The 17,930-nt window shown below is 42.8% G+C and overlaps 1 protein-coding gene across 1 annotated transcript in view; it reads right to left on the bottom strand.

Annotated features, from left to right (window-relative positions):
* Ryr3 (ryanodine receptor 3) overlaps nt 1-17,930 on the bottom strand; it is a 376,321-nt gene that overhangs the window by 84,744 nt on the left and 273,647 nt on the right. The window contains exons 57-67 of the mRNA XM_033765294.1: nt 17,328-17,474; nt 17,064-17,126; nt 15,833-15,908; nt 15,591-15,714; nt 13,186-13,301; nt 12,652-12,719; nt 11,625-11,746; nt 7,957-8,006; nt 7,502-7,562; nt 4,738-4,976; nt 3,219-3,300 (exon numbers count right to left, since the gene is read on the bottom strand). Of these exons, the coding sequence (XP_033621185.1) occupies nt 3,219-3,300; nt 4,738-4,976; nt 7,502-7,562; nt 7,957-8,006; nt 11,625-11,746; nt 12,652-12,719; nt 13,186-13,301; nt 15,591-15,714; nt 15,833-15,908; nt 17,064-17,126; nt 17,328-17,474 (1,148 nt within the window). The remainder of the gene's footprint in view (nt 1-3,218; nt 3,301-4,737; nt 4,977-7,501; nt 7,563-7,956; nt 8,007-11,624; nt 11,747-12,651; nt 12,720-13,185; nt 13,302-15,590; nt 15,715-15,832; nt 15,909-17,063; nt 17,127-17,327; nt 17,475-17,930) is intronic.

Below are 17,930 nucleotides of genomic sequence, written 5' to 3'. Positions count from 1 at the left end.
TTTACAACAAACATGCTGCCAATATATTAAATGGAGAAATACTGAAAGCTCTCCTAAAATGAAGACCAAGACAAAGATGCCCATGATCACCACTAATGTTCAACATAGTACCCAAAATATTAGCCAAAGCAATCAGGAAAAATAAAGAAAGAAAAAAATATATATACCAAAGGAAGAAGTCAAATTATCATTATTTGGAGAAGACATGATTGTTGGGGCACGAGAGAACGGACGGCCGAAGCGCTGACTCTGAGTCCCAGAATGCTGGTTCTCACCAGGGCACAAGTGTCCCGAAGGCAACGTGCTGGAGCCAAGTCCCTTGACCTACAAACAACCCCTAATCTCTTCTTTATTCCTATTTCCAGTTTACATTCCCTTTTAGTCATAAACAGATGTTGCTTTATCTAGATATTATGTCTTTAGTTTGAACAATGTGATCTGCTCATCAATGCTGTTAATCACTGCTCGTAACTGCTGTTAATCATCAAACCACTGTGATCATGCTTTTATGTGTGGTCTTGAAACTGTACTATAAAGACCCTGGGTGAGAAATAAACTTTGCCATTAGCCATCAGCTTTTGGTCATTCATTGTGTCCGTGGTCGTCTCCCTGAGTCCCCTCCTCTAGAAGGAGACCTCAACACATGGTCATCTACATAGAAGACCCAGACAATTCCACCAAAAAGCTTCTAGAATTAATGAATTCAGCAAATGAGTAAGAAAGAGATGTGGAAGATTAAGGAAAAGGTTGATACAAAATTGCTCTTCTGAACAAAAGTGAAGAAAAGAACTGCCCCCCCAAACCAAACATAAACCCAACCATGGTAAAGTTTGGATTTGAAAAGTCTTTCAAAGGCCTGTGTGTTAAAGGCTTGGTCCCAGCTATTGGGAGTTGGTGGGATCTTGAAGAGGTAGAGCTGAGTGGGAGGTTTTTAGGTTTCTGGGTGTGTGCTGTTGATATGGGAAATAGGCCCCTCTTTGCCTCTGTCTGTCTGCCACTCTCTCTCTCTCTCTCTGTCTCATTCCCAGCCACCATGAGGTGAGCAGCTTGCTCCACCACGTCCTCTTCACCATGATCCTCACCACAGATCCAAAAGCAATGAGCCCCAGGGCCCATGGACCGAAATCTCCAAAATGGAGCCAGAATAAATCCTTCCCAGTTATAGGTTGATTATCTCAGATATTTTATTACTGTTACACAAAGCTAACACAAACTGTGTAATAAAATGCAAATTTCCCGAATAAAGGAACATCGAACTCCGAGGAGTAAAAGGGTATATGAAGCACTGAACAGAAGCAGAGATGACTGGTACAGAATCATCAGCTGTGTGGACAGATCACAGCAGAGCCAATGTGCTCCGAGACTAAAGCACCCCGTGAAGGGACAGTTCTCCCCCCGACTGCAACGTTGTGTGCGAGTAGAGTAAAGCCCCTGGTCTAGGGAACTTACCTCATCAAACTACAAAGAAAGCATATCTATATGCACTAGAGGAGAGAAAATGATAACTCAAGGATTTTATACCATGATGTTGTTTGTGCACAAAAGCTAAAGGACAATGTTCCAAAATATCCAAGGACTTAAATGCAATTTGAATTTTTATAAGTTTTGTCATCAAATGGGTGCTTACTGTTTGATGAAAGCATCATAAATATAGGCAATGAGGTAGAAGAAATAAGAAGATAGGTAGAAGATACATACACATGGAAATCATAACTAAAAATTGTACTTTTAAGAAGACTACAACTTTTGGGCTACAGCCTAAGTTACCCAAGTCCATCCATCAACATTCTTCTGCTTAAAATTAGGCTCTTTCCTTATCTGACCCACCACACCCCAAATTCCTTAAGAACTATGAAAGTCCATAAATTTAATGGAGAAAGCAAAAAGCAAGAGCCTGATCCTAAGACAAAGGAGCAGGTAGAGAGAATCCGAAGACTGTTTAAATTTGTAGGATTTTTTGTTTATTTTCAAAGACAAACAAAACAAAACAAAACAAAAAAAACCCCACAACCACACATACCTGTAGAATGGCCTAGTACCCTTGCAGGGGGTGAGCCACCTTTTCCTGGGCTTTCTACCCCTTCAAGAGTAGCATAAACGTTTCCTGTTTCAGAAAACAATGCGTCTCATTTCTCTGAGTGCCCCCCACCCACTCTTGAGTGCCTGCCAAAATCTCTGCCTAATAAACTCTTCCCATGTCTCTTACTGACCCATCCTGAAAATACTTTTTCTGTGATGGGATTCAGTGGACTGGCAAATTTACTCTACAAAAGGGTGGGCTAAATTCCTTATTTGGGCTTCAGGGACCTCCTCAGGAACACACAACAAGTAGATACCAAGGAATATATAGATTAAGTATTTCAAAGCACAGATTAAATTCCTTCAAACTTGCTTGTTTGAAAGGGTAAATAGGAAAAAAAATCTTCCAAGAATAAGACTAAGTCTAGAGATTGGTTAATACTGTGCTTATCCTTCTAATCTCATCTCTGGATTTAAACAGAACACCACAATACATAGCATTTGATGCTGAAAGCAAGGGGTCACCAAGGCCTCTACTGTGAGAGGCAGATTAGAGAGACAAAGCGGGAACCCTAACACCCCTGAAAATAAGCTTGTTCAGATTTAAGATATCGAAGAGCATTTCTGCACTTGTTTAAAACGATGGCTAATCTGACGGCCAAGAACGGCAAAGGTCTGGGGTGGAATCACACAGAAACACATTAGACACTAACAAAACTGTCCCAGTAAGCTCTGATCACAGGAGCTCTGGAAGTGATTTAGAAGCTGTGATCATGAAGAGACAGCACATCTTCAACATGTTTTTGGTTACTAGCATACACTTTGCCTCCAGCCACATGCATCTACCAGCTCTCTCCACAGAAATCATCCATCTCAAGAGCTTCTTCCCACGTCTTTATTTTTTTCCCCATTAAGTTTATTGGTACATTTAAAACAATACAGTTCCATTCATCACTGGGATCTTGTACCTTTATACGATATGTCTTGGTTCTTGTTTTTCCCCATTCCCCTGCCCTCCCTTCACCCGCCATTTCTTTATATTGCCATGAACGTTCCATAACCTTGCCTCAAAACTATTGCTCTAGACCAGTGAAGATTTTGGTTTTGCTGGATTGAAAAGATGTTAAGTGTTTTTTTTTTTAAAGTAGATATAAATTTTCTCAGATTGAATATGTTAACCTCTTTTGTTCACTACTTACCTTTCAACATAGATGTTTTTTCCTGTCCCGAGGGAGTAAAGGCTGCACAGTATATGGTAGCACGAAATCTGCACGTCGCTCACTGAAATGAAGAAGAGATGTCATTATCACCAATCAACCCCAGCTCCTTTTGCACATGGGAAGATCCATGGAGGAAAAAACCATACAGGCATCAGCCTTGAGCAAAAGATCTTTTTCTCTCCCTCTCCCCATTTCTTCCTCTCCTTTCCTGTCCCCTTCCCTTTCCCCTCTCCCTCTTCTTCTCTGTCCCTTTCTTTAAAAACAAAAACATAGCCCCCTTTACCCAGATCCTAGTTTGCTATGGTAGCTAGTGAACTAAGAGGGAAAACACTGATAGGAAAACACCAATCACTGGGCCACCCCAGTTGCACCATCGGCTTTTAATGAGGCTCAATCATAGTGAAAGGCACGCTTCAGCCAATGGGGTCTTCTTTAATGGGATTCCTTTTTCCCAATAGAGGGAGACCACTGTAGTCAAGTTTTATCAAATGCAACATTTTCTTCCTTTGGAAGGAAAAATACGGAAAACCTAAAGTTCAAATGAGTCTTCTGCTTCTTTCCTAGGAAGATGTGTACGATAGCCCTACCTTCCTCAGATCTAGAACATATTCCTCAAATTTTCCCACATCAAATTCACTGCTGGGTACTTTGCAAAAGGAAATTCAACTGTACTATGATTTGGCCATGTTTCTGAGGGAACGGCACGTTCTACAGGCGACGTGTCCTGACCCACATTTAAAGTTCAAACCCAGGCTACGACTACTTTAACACTATCAAACCAATTTAATGTTTCATTACTCAACCAAGGAATTATACTGACCCCATGACACAAAACTCACACCAAAGGCAGTAACTGCTTTTCAGCTGCTCAAGGATGTGAGCAATGCAGCTTTAGCTATTGACAACTGGCGAAATTAAATCACATGCCAACATGTACAGTGTAAAACTGAAGCTTAGTGACAGGAAATCTGCAAGGCAGAAGGGGCTGGGGCTGCACATGGGGCTAACTGCTAACTAGGGTAAAACCAGCTGGCTTTGGTCTTCATCTGCAGCCTAAGATAACGAAGCGCTAGTGTTTTTCCTTTGCTTCTGGTACCAATGAATAAATTAAGGCTCCTTCATGGGAAAAAACAGTGTCTGAAAAACCCTGGGAGCAAATGTACACCTCATGCTGTCTTACTCAACCTTTTCACCAACTATAGAAACGATCCCTGAAAGTATAGCCTTTCAACCTTTTCAAGTGAAGAGGAAACACAGTAGCTGAGAGCTACACTAGTGGGTGGCAAGTGCTAGTCCAGAATGAAAGTGTAAAAGTCTTATACACTTAATTAAGGGACATAGTCTCCAAGAATACATTACTTATTTTTTTAAAAATCTAAGAATTACAAATATATAATAATGCTCTCTCTACTCTGACTTCAAGAGCAACAGAAGCGAACAGGTCCTGTACATCCCGTTTGTGGTGCAGACATCTAGGACAAACAGCAATAGGACTCACAGAGTAGATCCACCCCAAACTGATGCTGAGCGACATGCTCGAAGATGGACGTCAGGATGGGGAGCAGAGCCACTGTGGTATAATTGATATTCTGGGAAACCCCTTTGATCTGCGTTCTGGAATGGGTAAACTTCCCAAGCTTCAGGTTTTCTGAAGTCTTCTCTAAATCTTCTGCGGCATTTTCAAAGAATCCTCGCAACCCAGCCTTCACCAACTCCGAGCCCGACTTCATGACTGTCCTGCAAACAAACAGGGCTGAGAAGCAGAAGTGTGACCTCCGCTGCTGGTGACTCACAGGGCAACTGGGGCAGGCTTTGACATCCCAGTCACCCGAGTCAGGAAGGACAGAGAGAGCATGAACATCCAGGACCACACAGCCCCAGGGGGTTGACACCTGGATGGTGCACTCATCTGAGGGATGATTCACTGCTAATTGTCAGGACACGGAGAGAACAATACTGTCACCTGCTATCTAGCCAGTGTCACAGCTGGTGATGGCAAATACCTGTAAGAAAGGTGTACAGGAAAGCTTTTCTTGTAACAACTTTAATAAAGACAAATGGAAATGATCATTTCTAATACAAAACCTAGGCGGAGGGAGAGAGAGGAAATAAGTTGACTGTATCTTAGTCTTCTTGTAGTTTGTGGTGTGGTCCTAGGTTGGATGAGGGGAGAGAAAAGGGACAGACAACTTCAAAAATAGCTCAGGGAGGAGGATTTAGGTTAGTGGTGCCACACCTGCCTCGCAAACACAGGGTTCTGAGTTTGAACCCTGGTGGTGGTGGGGGATAGCTTAATTAAGTGGGGGGTTTGGGAAGGATGTTGAAATGTGGCCTGTGAGAAAGGAGATTAGCTATGAACATCTGAGTTCATCCCTCAACAGTTATTTTGTAAAATTTAGGATTAGAACAAAAACCTACAAGTGACCTATAATTTTCCCTATCTCTACATCTTATTCAGAAGGTCATGACAGATGACCTTCTTCAAGGACAGATGCTTTCTATCTACAGCACTTTCCTGGTAATCATCCAACCAGTGAGGCCAACAAAAACAAGTGAGGCTTGCTCCTATTTTGTAAGTACTCTTAGGCTTTCATCCCAATTTTCTAGTCATAGGTTTTATCAGGAATTATTATTATTAGTTTTTTTTTGGTACCGGGGATCGACCTGGGGTCCTTGTGCTTGTGAGGCAGGTGGCAGAACCACTGAGCTAAATCCCTGGCCCCATCAGGAATCATTTTGAAACACTATCATTAGAAAAAATAACCTGGGCTCCCTCTAAGCCTCTCTGCATGTTCCTTGGGTTAAGAAAGTCCTCATCCTAATTATAAGGGACTTTGGTTGCTTGGGATGACTCAGTCCTGTGGTGGCAACCCTATGCCATGCCTGCTGCAATGGGAATATGGACCTCTCCCTGTTGGCACATGCCAAGTTGCCCCAGCAGCTGAGCATCAAATACTCATGTTTAACTGCAGTGTTTGGGTTGAAGTTTGGGCATTTGGTGCCTAAAAGATTCACCATCACTGACTTAGTCTATCTTGATGTCACCATAGCTTGTTTGTTTCCCTCAAAAACTATAATGTCCCTTTTAATTTTTCCTTACCCTCTCTTAAAAATGGCCATCAGATTTCTTGTGAATTTTAATTCTGGGTTGGTGGCTTTCTTCTGTACTGGATCTCAGGACATATCACCTCCCAACTTTGGCAAGAACCTTTCTTGATGTGTCTCTTAAAGCTCTCTTTCAATCAGTATGGAAGTTTCTCAAAAAATTAAAGATAGATTTACCATATGACGCAGCTATACAACTCCTTGGTATGTACCAAAGGAATCAAAATCAGCATACCATAGGGATATATGAATGTCCATGTTTGTTACAGCACAATTCCCAATAGCCAAGATATGGAATTAGCCTATATGCCATCATCAAATGAATAAAGAAAACATGGTGTGTATACACACACACACACACACACACACAGTGGAGTATCACTTAGCTGTGAAAAAGAACAAAATTATGTCATTTGTGGGAAAATGGATGGAGATCATCATGTTAAATGAAATAAGTAAAGTATTTCATGTCTTCCCTAATATGTGGACTCCATATATATATATGCATGAAGCAGAAGGGAGACGGTTATTAGACAAGAGGAAGAGAACAGGGGAATGTGGGACAGGAGGATAAATAAGGATGAAGGGGGTAGATAAGATCAAAGTATATGCATGTAAGAAAATACCACACTGAAGCCATACATCCTGGTAAATTAATAGGCCTTAGTAATAGGCATATATAATTTAAATATTATATATTTCTATTTATATGTGTAAAGAAAAGCTGCCTATCATTTTTTTTCTTTAAAAATATCATCTATGCTAATATTATCAGAATTCACATGGTTTTGTAAGACTTCCTTCCCTGCTCAGCGGTCCCCCCACCCCTAACCTTTCTGGCACCAGATCTCCCCATATCTCCTTCCTTGGTGTGCTGAATCCAGAGTAATAATGTTCATCTCTCTCGGGATGCTTATGGCCTCACCACCCACCAGAAAGTTCTTCCTTTTTGTGGCCAGTGAAACACAGATCGGCACTGTGCCACATCATATATCCTATCTTCTAGAAGGTAAACTTCTTGGTAAGAGAGGTTAAGAGCAGACAGTGGGAGTAAGAAAGAGACGGTGCCAACTTTCAGGGTCAGATTCATCTTTGCCCCACAGAGGGCGCCAGAGAGGGCATTTTGAGAAGCAGTAGAAGTTAACTGGCTGACTTACCTTGTGTCAAGGGTCTGAGCTAAGATGTGAAGACAGCTCACCATTGTAGCAGAATCACTCCCTAGAATAAAGAATATCACCTGTGACTCTCCAAGCCACTCAGCCTATCTTCTGAACGTAGTCTTCTCAATACGCATAAGCCACAGCCCAGCATAATCAACCAACACGCAGTGCCAGGCCTGTGTCCAGAGACATTTACCTCCAGCCTGACACAGCCTCTGCTTCATGATGGATGCCAGAGGCAGAGCTTAAAACATTTACTGGAGTGGAAAATTTGAGCTGTTAGCAGGGGAGAGAGGTCATTTATCATGCTTCAGACCAATTTTCTATGGTGAATTTAGGTGACACCTTAGTCCCAAGGCTCAGGCTGTATGGGGGAGCCACAAATCATGGCAAAATGAAAGTTCAGGATAATTCCAGGAAGGAGTCAGCCTTTAGCAACACTTTTCACTTACCAAAGAGGGAAATCCTGTGTCTAACAAGAGCAGCGAGTTTGCAGAACAGGCTAAAGCAGAAAATAATGCAATTCAGAAAGTCACAGAGATTCAAAGAGCAATTTGTATCCCCCCAATCTCCACACTGTAAATCACAGAGCACAGATGGACCGTGTTCTTCTTGAAGAGTCCTTTGGACCATGCGCAAGAAAATGTGTGGTTTACACGATTGCTGGAGAATTACCAAAAGTAACTTTCAGGCAGCTCTGCACTTACTGAAAACAACCCCTCTGTAGTAGTTACAGTATTTTGCAGTGAACCCATGCAAGCTATCTTTTACTATAGATACCACATGTTGAGATGTTCATTTGCTTGCCATTCAGGAATAAATGGTTCTGAAAGAAAGCATACTTTTTTTTCCACGTTGCAATGGATTGCAAACCATTTTGCAGCCTTCAAGAAGGGTGTGAGGCTGTCTTTAGTCAGGACATGAGAAACATATTGAAATTAGAAAAATGTTATAGGTGAGAGTAGGCAGTGAGATTGTGTTAAGCAAAACCAAAAACGAAACCAAGCAATGTTTTAAGAAATGTATTTTCACTGTCATCTCCTATTGGTCTACAGGCCCGACTGGGTTGTTGTCTGATTTGGGTCCTTGGAAACATGGAAAGCCTAGGTGGTCTGGTTTTGTGTTTCCACAAGTGTCTCCACGCTTTTACTCCTATTTTCCACTGTAAAACCACTTCAATGTGTAACTATGGATCATTGCTTGACATCCCACAGTGCCTAAGAGAGGGCCTTGTGCAGTCAGAAGGGAGCCCTGTAAATGTTTCTGAACGTGCTGCAGATGGACCCTATCTAGGGCACTGCGGCCATTATGTCGTCTGTGTTACTGCTGCTCTCCTGGAGTGAGTACTCGGAATATGGAGAGATGAGAACTCTGTAAACTTTTCAGGCATCCATGGAACAGAAAGTGGGAAAGAAAGGAAAACAAAAACAAAAAAACACCTGTACAGATCATGGGGTTCCATGAAGAGATTGAGCTGAAGTTGTAGCCAGTCTCTCCTTCACAACTTGCATGGGGCTCCTTGCCTCAAACAGGACAGAAGTCTTCTACAGGACAGCTCAAACAGAGACAAAACACATCCCAGAGGTTGGTAGGGATGAAACTTGCTCACCTTTGAATGGTTTTCAATCCCTGCCCTGGGTTTTTCTGGGCTGCCTACTGTAAAATTATAGCCAAAGTCTCCGTGGTTAGTTATTATTATTATTTTTTTTAAAGTGAAAATAAGTTGGAACCCCTGGCCTAGGGCATCAAGAGAACTCATAATAAGTTAAAAGAAATTTGGCAGCCAGCTGGTGTGAAATTAAATGTGAGCTGCTCCTTATTTGATGTGCACTCATGGAGCTGGAGGAGGGGAACAGCAGCATTAAAGAGTGAGACCTGTGTTGCTGATGCTCTGGGTTCTGCACTCTGCCACGAATAACGAGGCTGTCTCAAGGGAAGCCCCTCACTACTCTCTGCTTTGCACCAGCTCTCTCACCTGTAATAAAGGCCTCTCCTAGTTTTCTCAATCCAGGGAGGAGAAACTCAGTTCTGGCTTCAAAGTGAATGGATACATGTTCTGTATAAATTATTTAAAAGAAGTTTTTCTAATTAAAGCACATGGTTGGGTTATTTGATTCTACTGCCGACATGGCTCTCCTCACTGTCAGAAGAGCTTTCTCTGTGCCAAGGCCAGGACCTCAAATTTCCTGAGGCTCTTGTCTTCTACAGTGCCCACGATTTAAGCAGAAGCACTGCCTTAGCCCACAGTTACAAAGCGCCAGAGTTCCTGGGCACCTCTTGCCCATCTCAGAGTTCCAAAGTGATAAAGTAAAAGGATTCCAAGGGAGATGGTCTGGGATCTCAAGCTGAACAGCACCAGAGGCAAAAGAGGTGTGGCAAGCATAAAGGAGGTGAAGAAGAGTCTGGCGACTCAAGCACATTCAGTGCAAACACCGCTGCGTCTGTGGGAGGACAGCAAGCACTCTGATGGATATGAATGCTATTTGCAAGGCTGATAAACTCCAGGTTGTATTCCAGCCATGCCAAATGATGCATAGTTGAACAAATGTTACATTTCCATGAATTAATAGTCTAAGAAAAATGGATGAAGGGAACAGACACACCTGGCCTCGGTTGGATTATCTGGATATATCATCTTGCCCTCGTTTCCCCAGCTTCTTACAAAACACAAGCCTGCATCCTGAAAATGTGTAGATCTTTGGTCAGTATTTGATTCTAAGGGTGTGACATTTTGATAGCATAGGGTTTCTCCTGCCTTAAGTAAGAATAAGTGATTATGGTAGAGAATAAATAACATGCAGTGTGGATAATAGGAATGAGGCTTTTATTCTTGTCCTCACTGGGTTGGGTTACTCTGGACACTGGAGTGAACCTGACTGAATCAGTTTCTTCATTTGTGAAATGGAGATCAGAGTAGGCAGGTAACAGTTTGAATGTAAAATGTGAGATTTCACAAAATGAGTAGTAACTCTTGCATATGAATTAAGCTCGGTGCCTAGCCATACTAAGCATTTAGCAAATGTTGGCTAACTCCTAAAGTTGCAGGTCTTCCCATGAATGGCTGGTGTACGCTAGGGAGAGAGTTCACAGACCTTCATTTGAGCCTTTAATGCTTTGCTATTTAGAAATATCAGCCATCTTCCTCTGATCCAACACAAAAGGAACCAGGCATGATGGCATCACCTCTTAATTTGGTCATGAAGGACCTGAGCTGCTCTTTTCCCTGTTAAGGTGTGTGCATGCTATGTCTATAGGAATGAAGAGGGAGGCTGAGGCTTTCCAAGAAAACATTTTTTTTTTCTGTTAGGAATTTCGATTGAATTATGTTGTTGTACATTTCACATCTCAGATCATCTACACCAGGTCTTGTGAAAATCCATTCATTTGGAAACATTTTTAACCGTAAAGTTTGTAAGAATGGAACTAAAAGCAGGGTCTACCGATTTCATCTCACTGTGCATTTGATTTTCTGGGGCTTCGGAATGATCTTTGCGTTCTTCTGAATGTCGTTTCAGGACACAGGTTGACCTGAGTATGTAAATCTTTCCCAGGACCTACTGATACCCCCAACAGTGTGCTTCTCTTAGTTGCTCAAATTATACCAACAGTTATGAATATAATTTCTTTCCAAATGAAGATGATAACCAAACTTTTAAACAACCAACCATCAGGCTATGCTTCATTTCTTCAAAAGTCTTGCCATTTAGTCCCCAGGCATCTGCCGTCTTAAGTAAATCCCATGGAACACTGTGAATGCTATATTTGGTTAACTGTTCCCCAAAAGTCTCCAGAGTGCTGCTGGAAGGCAGGACAACCTGCAGGAGGTGGGGCCTAGCGAGAGGCCTTAGGCCAATGGGGCATGCCCTTGAAGGAGATGGTGGGACTTCGGTGCCTTTTTCCTCTTTTGCTTTCTGTCCCTAAGGTAAGTGTTGACTCCTCACCACCAACCATCCAGCACCCTCTGTGGAGGTCCAAGGCAATGGGCCTTAAACTTGAAATGCCAGAAGTGTGAGTCAAAGATTTGTCCTTTCACAGATTATCTCACATAGTGATTATTGTGCTGGTTATCTCAGTAACTCAACGCTAACTCAGTGACCTTCTCTCAGTTTTGTAGACTCACCTGGCCACCATTTCTTTCTCCTTGTGAGAGGCATAACCACTGCTACTGAGGGGCTTCAGAGGAGATGACAGAAAGTAGAGGCGGTGATTGGTGAAGTACTGGTCAACTAGTGGGAGGAGGACCTGGAAAACCAGCACGTGTCATCTTTTAGGAAGCTGGCCAGAACCCTGCTGCTGGTCCCTGCTAAAGAGTTCATTCCCAGTTAGCATCCCTCTCAGTACTGGTTCTAGAATTTCACGAAGGTCTATTTTTTGAATGCCAGTTTTCATTCTTTTTTTTTCTCCTATGCCTCAAACCAGAGGCCCTGGTGATATCTGAAAAGAGCATGCCATTGCTGAGAGCCCATGAGCTGTTGTGAGTCAGCATTTCTAGGGGAGGCCCAGGGGAGACTTGCAAGCACATGTGGCTTATTGGGCCTGGCAGCCACAGGTGCACTCCAGGTGCAGCCTAGCATCACGAGGCACAGGTATCTGTCTGTGTCTCTCACAGCAGGGCTACTGCACGCCTTCTAAGTCATTAGCCCTCTGATCAAGGTTATATGGAGTACAAGACTCACTGGTACCCCAGCCCATTCCCTCTTAGCAATAAAACTCCCTGGATTTTTAGCTAGACAGAGGGCTAGCTAGCAAGAGAATGCATTACTCTGTCTCCACATTAGGTAGCTGAAGCCCAAATAACTATGTTCTAGACACTGGGGTGGAATTTTAGAAAAGCAGCACACCCGCCCCTTTCCTGTTTCTTCTAGATGTGGCACTCATAAGCATGTTTGGATAACACTGACATGAACCACACCTCTGGAGGTCAGGGAGGAACAAGGGAGGAAGAACTTGAGTCCTTGGGGGATGGTATGGAACCGGGCAAGAGGCCAAGCTCCTTGGAATCCCTACCTAGCTGAGGTCTTTTCTACAATAAAGAAATCATTGAAACCATCAGAGCTTTAGATGTCTTTGATGGATCAGTTTAACTTATACCTTAAATAGCAAAGGCCCTACGAAGGAAGAATGTGGTTAAACGAAGAGTCACTTACTTTAGCAAAGAATTTGATCTCTTGGTCATGTGGAGACTTTTCAGTTTTTCCACTGCTGACAATGGCTTCTACAAAGACACAGGTAACACGAGGTTGGCCAGAGTCAGACAACTGAACAAAATCAAAGACTTTTGGAAACAGTAGCTTTTCTGAAGGTCACAAATGAGCCTATATGATTTCACAAAAGATAGTTCAGAAATGTGCCGGTTGGTTATTTCTCGTGTCAATTCTCTCAGCCCTTCCACTGTCTCCTCTAGTTCATTGGTTAGGAAGCAGCCCAGAGAGGCTGTCTTCTGTCCACAGTCATAAAGTGAAACAATGGGAAAGTTAATAGGATAAGCTGTATAAACAAACGGCTGATTAAGTTCAACGGGAAAGCCAAAAGCTAAATTGACTTTTCCTAAGTGGAGAAAACAAATCTCAGCCCTCCCTCCATCATGTCTGAATAAACTATGAACAGCTTTAGTATGAAAGGATTGTTCTTGGAAAAAGGAACATCAAATTCTTTTTTTTATATTTCTCGGTGATACTTACCCAAGTGAGCAATAAATTCTTGAGCAGCATCAACATATTTCAGGATCTTCTTCAAAAATTTGTAGGCAAACCTCTTTTCCATCGAGGAGGAATCCATCTCCATACCCTTCATACCTCTAAGTTGGAAAAGGGGGAGCCCCAGGAAGTAACAGAGACAATCATGTGACTGGTGTGTCACCCCTCCCACCCTGTTCATGGCCATTCTGGCTTAGTGACATGACCCGGTATGTGACTGATTTCCCCTGACATGTGAAACTAACTGCTAAGCATGCAATACCCATGTTATAATCATTCTCAGAACAATCTTTGTTATTCATGTAACAAACTCCCAGCTGCGGATAAGTCTGAGAAAAAACCACAAATCCCTGCTTTTGTGGCACTCACTGCTATCAACAGTAAGAATATTTCTTACATGGATGAGAGAAGTTAGTAAGTTATGTGAACAAAAGTAAAAATGACAGCAGGATGAACGGTTGGGGAGTGAAAGAGTGAAGGTTCAGAGATGTGTTAAGAGGTAATTAAGGACTGGTCTCACTGGGAAACTGACATTAGAGCGAAGGCTTGAAGGAGGAGAGCCATATGGATGTCTGAGAAGGAGCTTTCCAGGCACAGGGAGCAGGCTGTGCAAAGGTCCTGAGGAGGGGGCATGTGTGCTGTGTGGAATGAATGTGGAAGAAAAGCCAGTGTGAGTGAAGGGCAAGTGAGCAAGCCGTCAGAGTGGGGTGGGGTAGGCAGTGGAATCAATCATTTTGGGCCTTCTGTAGAATTTGCTTTTGCCCTGATTGAGATGGGAAGCTACCCGGCAATCTGAACTGAGGAGTGACATGGTGTGACTTACACTGCAACAGAATCACTCTGGTTGCTATGTTTAAGATTGACCATGGCAGGGCCCAGGGTAGGTCAGGGAGCGTAGGTGGCTGCCTCAGTAATGATGGTGATGGCTTGAAGAGAATGAGAACTAGTCAAGTTTCTGGTCACATTTTATTTTATGTTTTAGGGACCAGGGATCTAACTCAAGCCCTTGTGCTTGCAAGGCAGGCAGCAGAATCACTGAACCAAATCCCTGACCTTCTGGGCATATTTTAAAGGTAGAACTATTAGGATTCCCTTAAGGATTGGATATCGGGTGGGTGAAAAAGAAGAGTCAAGGATTTCGGCAACTGAAGATGGGCTGTCATCAATTGAGAGGGAAGCTAAATATAGGGGAATCTGAGGCTGGGCCAGGGACCTCCTAGGATCTCCTTGGTGGTGGACCTCACTTGATCATCTACACAGCTAAGAGCCTCCCATGGCTCATGCTAAATAACGACTCTGGATATGCCTGTTCAATTAAATTATCTTTCTCCTTTATCCTCCTATTTTCTTGACGTTCTTTATAGTTACAGAAAAGGGAATTTTTCATTTCTGTGAGCAAGGTATTTATTAGCAAATCACACTGCACACCCATCTTGGTGTTAAGAACAGGATTAGAACTGCCTATGGGAGTCTTTTTTTGAATGCTTCCCTTGAGGCTGTCTCCTGCTGTCTGACATTTCCTGCTCAACAGCATGGCAAATAAGTTGTGTAATTTTTAAAAATATGAGATACAATAGAAATATTTGTAGAGATTTTTATTTACTTGTTGACATTCACTGGCAAGAATTCTATTAAAAAAAACTGAAAGCAGAAACAGCAGTCTTCTCATCAAACATTTCTTTCTGGAGGAATGACTCTATCAGAGTAGAAATTAGCTGGTTTTTCATTCTGCTAAGGAATAAGCAGTATTTGGCCAGTGAGAAAACACATCCTATCTTTAAGTCTCAAAGAGTCAAGATCATCCTCATAAATGAAACATTTATCTAGATAATTTTGATTTAAAGATGTTTGAAATAAAATACCTTAGGAAATCACGATACGTGTAATCTCTCCAGGGGAGTTGTAATTTCATAAGAATTATTTTCTTCATGCAAAGACTGTGTCTGTCAGTTATACTTGTTAGTGTTTTGTAATTGAATAAAACAAAATAAAAATACTTTTAACTGAAAATTTCCAGATATATACTTTTTGAACTAGATTTGAGACTACTATAAAATATGGGAGGAGGTGTTAAAATATTTAGCACACTATCTATTGTTTTGCATGTGCCTCAAATTCTCACTGCACATTGAAGCAGCCCAAATTCCAAAGCTCTGAGGATATATTATAGTGCGGTTTGTAATTCCAACTGCTTGAACAAAGAAAAGGCCTTGGCCAGTAGCACAGTGTTTATGAATGCAGGCATGCGCTCATTCTGCTTTTCTTCAAAAGAGTCTACTGCCCTTGTGATTGTGATGGGCTTTATAAGTGGGTGGTTAAATACGTGGAGAAGGAGAGGCCACCCCAGAGCCCCGCCCCTGCCCACTAACAGCGCTTCAAAGATGACTCACCTGGAAACTATAATGCCATTCACTTGGAGGAATTTAAACAGATCCTGTGCCTTCTCCCGGTCCTTGAATTTTTCCTTTGCAGTCAAGGTATCATATGGTACCAAAAGAGGGTGACTGCCACCGCCTGGAGTCAGTAAGGCAAGAGATGACAACATATTTGGCTCTTTCTCTGCACTTCCGGGAGAAGACAACTCCTACCCCTTTGCTCATCCCCCTCCAGGCAGGTTTTGAACCAGGCTCACCTTTGCTCTCCAGTTCCAGCTTCTTCTTTTTGGCCCAGATATTGTGATAGTTCTCAGCCACTACCTCCACCATGCCCTGTGCCCCATGAAGGAGACGCAAGTCAAAGAGAAAGCAAGCAAGAAGAAACAGCTTCATATCTGCCAGGCTATTTCAGGAAGCCTTGGGAAGAGAGCACCGCCAAATGCTAACAGCACACTACTGACGGTCTCCCATCATTAATTAGCCTGTGCCTGTGCACCTCATTAGCTTTATAGCTTCCCATACGCACAGCAAACAAGTTCTAATTCTGTCCTTCTCTTGTAACTCATTATCTTGGCAGTTTAATGCATTTGCGGGCGCGCGTGCGCGCGAGAGAGAGACACTTTTCGAGTTAAATCTGCAAGCTGGCAGCTCTCCATCCATCACAGAAGCTCAGGATCATACTCCTGACCTAAGACAATGTGGTAGGGTAGAGGAGGGGCCAAGTGAAAATCAAGAATCCCTGAATACTTTTAACTTAGCAACCTAAAAATAACCACATCCCAGTGGAAACTGCCGTATGTAAATAGGGTTTCTTGAATGTGATTAGTCTTTGTAAAGCTCATGTGGCAACAACCTAGAATGACATGCTTTGGAAAGAAAGTTTCTCGAAGGTCCAGTGTGTTGGCTGTGATGGCCTCTCAGAGGAGTGAGTGTCCCAGACTGGAGGGGCCACAGCATCTGTGTGTGTAGGAAGGAGGAATGGGAGAAAGCATCTTAGGGCTATTAGTTTTACTTTTTTGGTTTTGTAGCTCTGGTTCCTGCAACAATCCCTTGTCTGCCCCCTTATGGGGGAAATTGATGACATCCACTGTGGGGTATGCAAGATCTTGTGGATGGGACACTTACAAGGACCAAGCAAGCACCTCTATGCAGGGGCCAAGTTTCATGGATTTTCTTCTAGTGGTTTCATTTATTTATTTTTGGGTTTTGACACAGTCATTGTCTGGTTCTTCCTTTTATTGAGTCATCTTCTGTTACAGAAGCATTTAGCCCTCTTCCTGGGTGACTGGTTAAGTTTGTTGAGGTGGAGGCTTTCCCTAGGGTTGCTACATAATATGGCCCTCCCCAGGTTTCATATCTTGGTAGTGATGTGCTGTAGACATTGTCTCCCCTTCTCACTCTTCCCTTTAACTCTTTGTGGGATAACATGCTCTGCACTCAAAGGGTTGTAGAAAGCAGTTTTGCTGTTCTGCAAGTACGAGCACTGACCTGGAGCTCCCTGGAGAGTACAACATTTGAGAGGTCAAGGGGAGCAGGGCTGTAGCTGTTGCCCTAGGAGAAAAGAATAAAGTCACTTGGTTTACCATTTTCTTTTTTTTTTTTACTCCTACCCACACCCCAACTTCAGCTGTATCTTTCCAAATCCCTAGTACTCATTGCAGTTGGTTCCCCACAGTGCTCCATAGAAAGCCTTCCCAGATTCTCTGTAGGTTTTATGTGCTACACACTGGCTTTTGGGCACTGCTGTCATACCTGGCTAGTCTGGGACACACTGCGAAGTTTCTCATTTTCTCGTTGCTGAACCAAAGTTTCTCCCTCTTTGGTCCTCTCCACAGTCCAGCCCACAGCCAGCATGGTTTTCAGAGACTCTCTGGCAGGCCAACGATAAATTTCTTTCTCCTGGAAGAGAATTGGCACAGAAGAGCTTTAGGGAACAAACCTCATATTCTGACTGGCCTATTTCTCTGTTGGAGCCCACAGCGGACAGGGTGCTAGTCAGATCTTGTTGGAGCCCACAGTGGACAGGGTGCTAGTCAGATCTAGTTAGATCTGGCCTTCTTTCACAGGATCAAAATGTTATTTGCAGCACCTTGTCTGCAACACTCAGTCTCTGATATTTTGAGTAGAAGACCCCAGGCCTACAGTCTTTCAGCCCCAGAGGAATGTCCCAACATTCTTGAAAACATTATCCACATTTTGCAGAAAGAGGAACAAGAAAAACACAGTACTTCCTTGTATTTTAGTACCTGTTTAAGGAAGACACTGTCCAAATTTCTCTGCAGAAAGCTCTTTCCAGCTTAGGAAATAGAATTCGTTATGCTGAAGATTTTTTTTTTTTTTTTTTTTTTTTTTTGC

This window comes from Fukomys damarensis, unplaced genomic scaffold, assembly GCF_012274545.1.
Source record: "Fukomys damarensis isolate Sample0158 unplaced genomic scaffold, DMR_v1.0_HiC HiC_scaffold_17, whole genome shotgun sequence".
Taxonomy (NCBI): Eukaryota; Metazoa; Chordata; class Mammalia; order Rodentia; family Bathyergidae; genus Fukomys; species Fukomys damarensis.
Note: the sequence above shows the minus strand (reverse complement) of the source record. Positions and strands in the feature narration are given on the sequence as shown.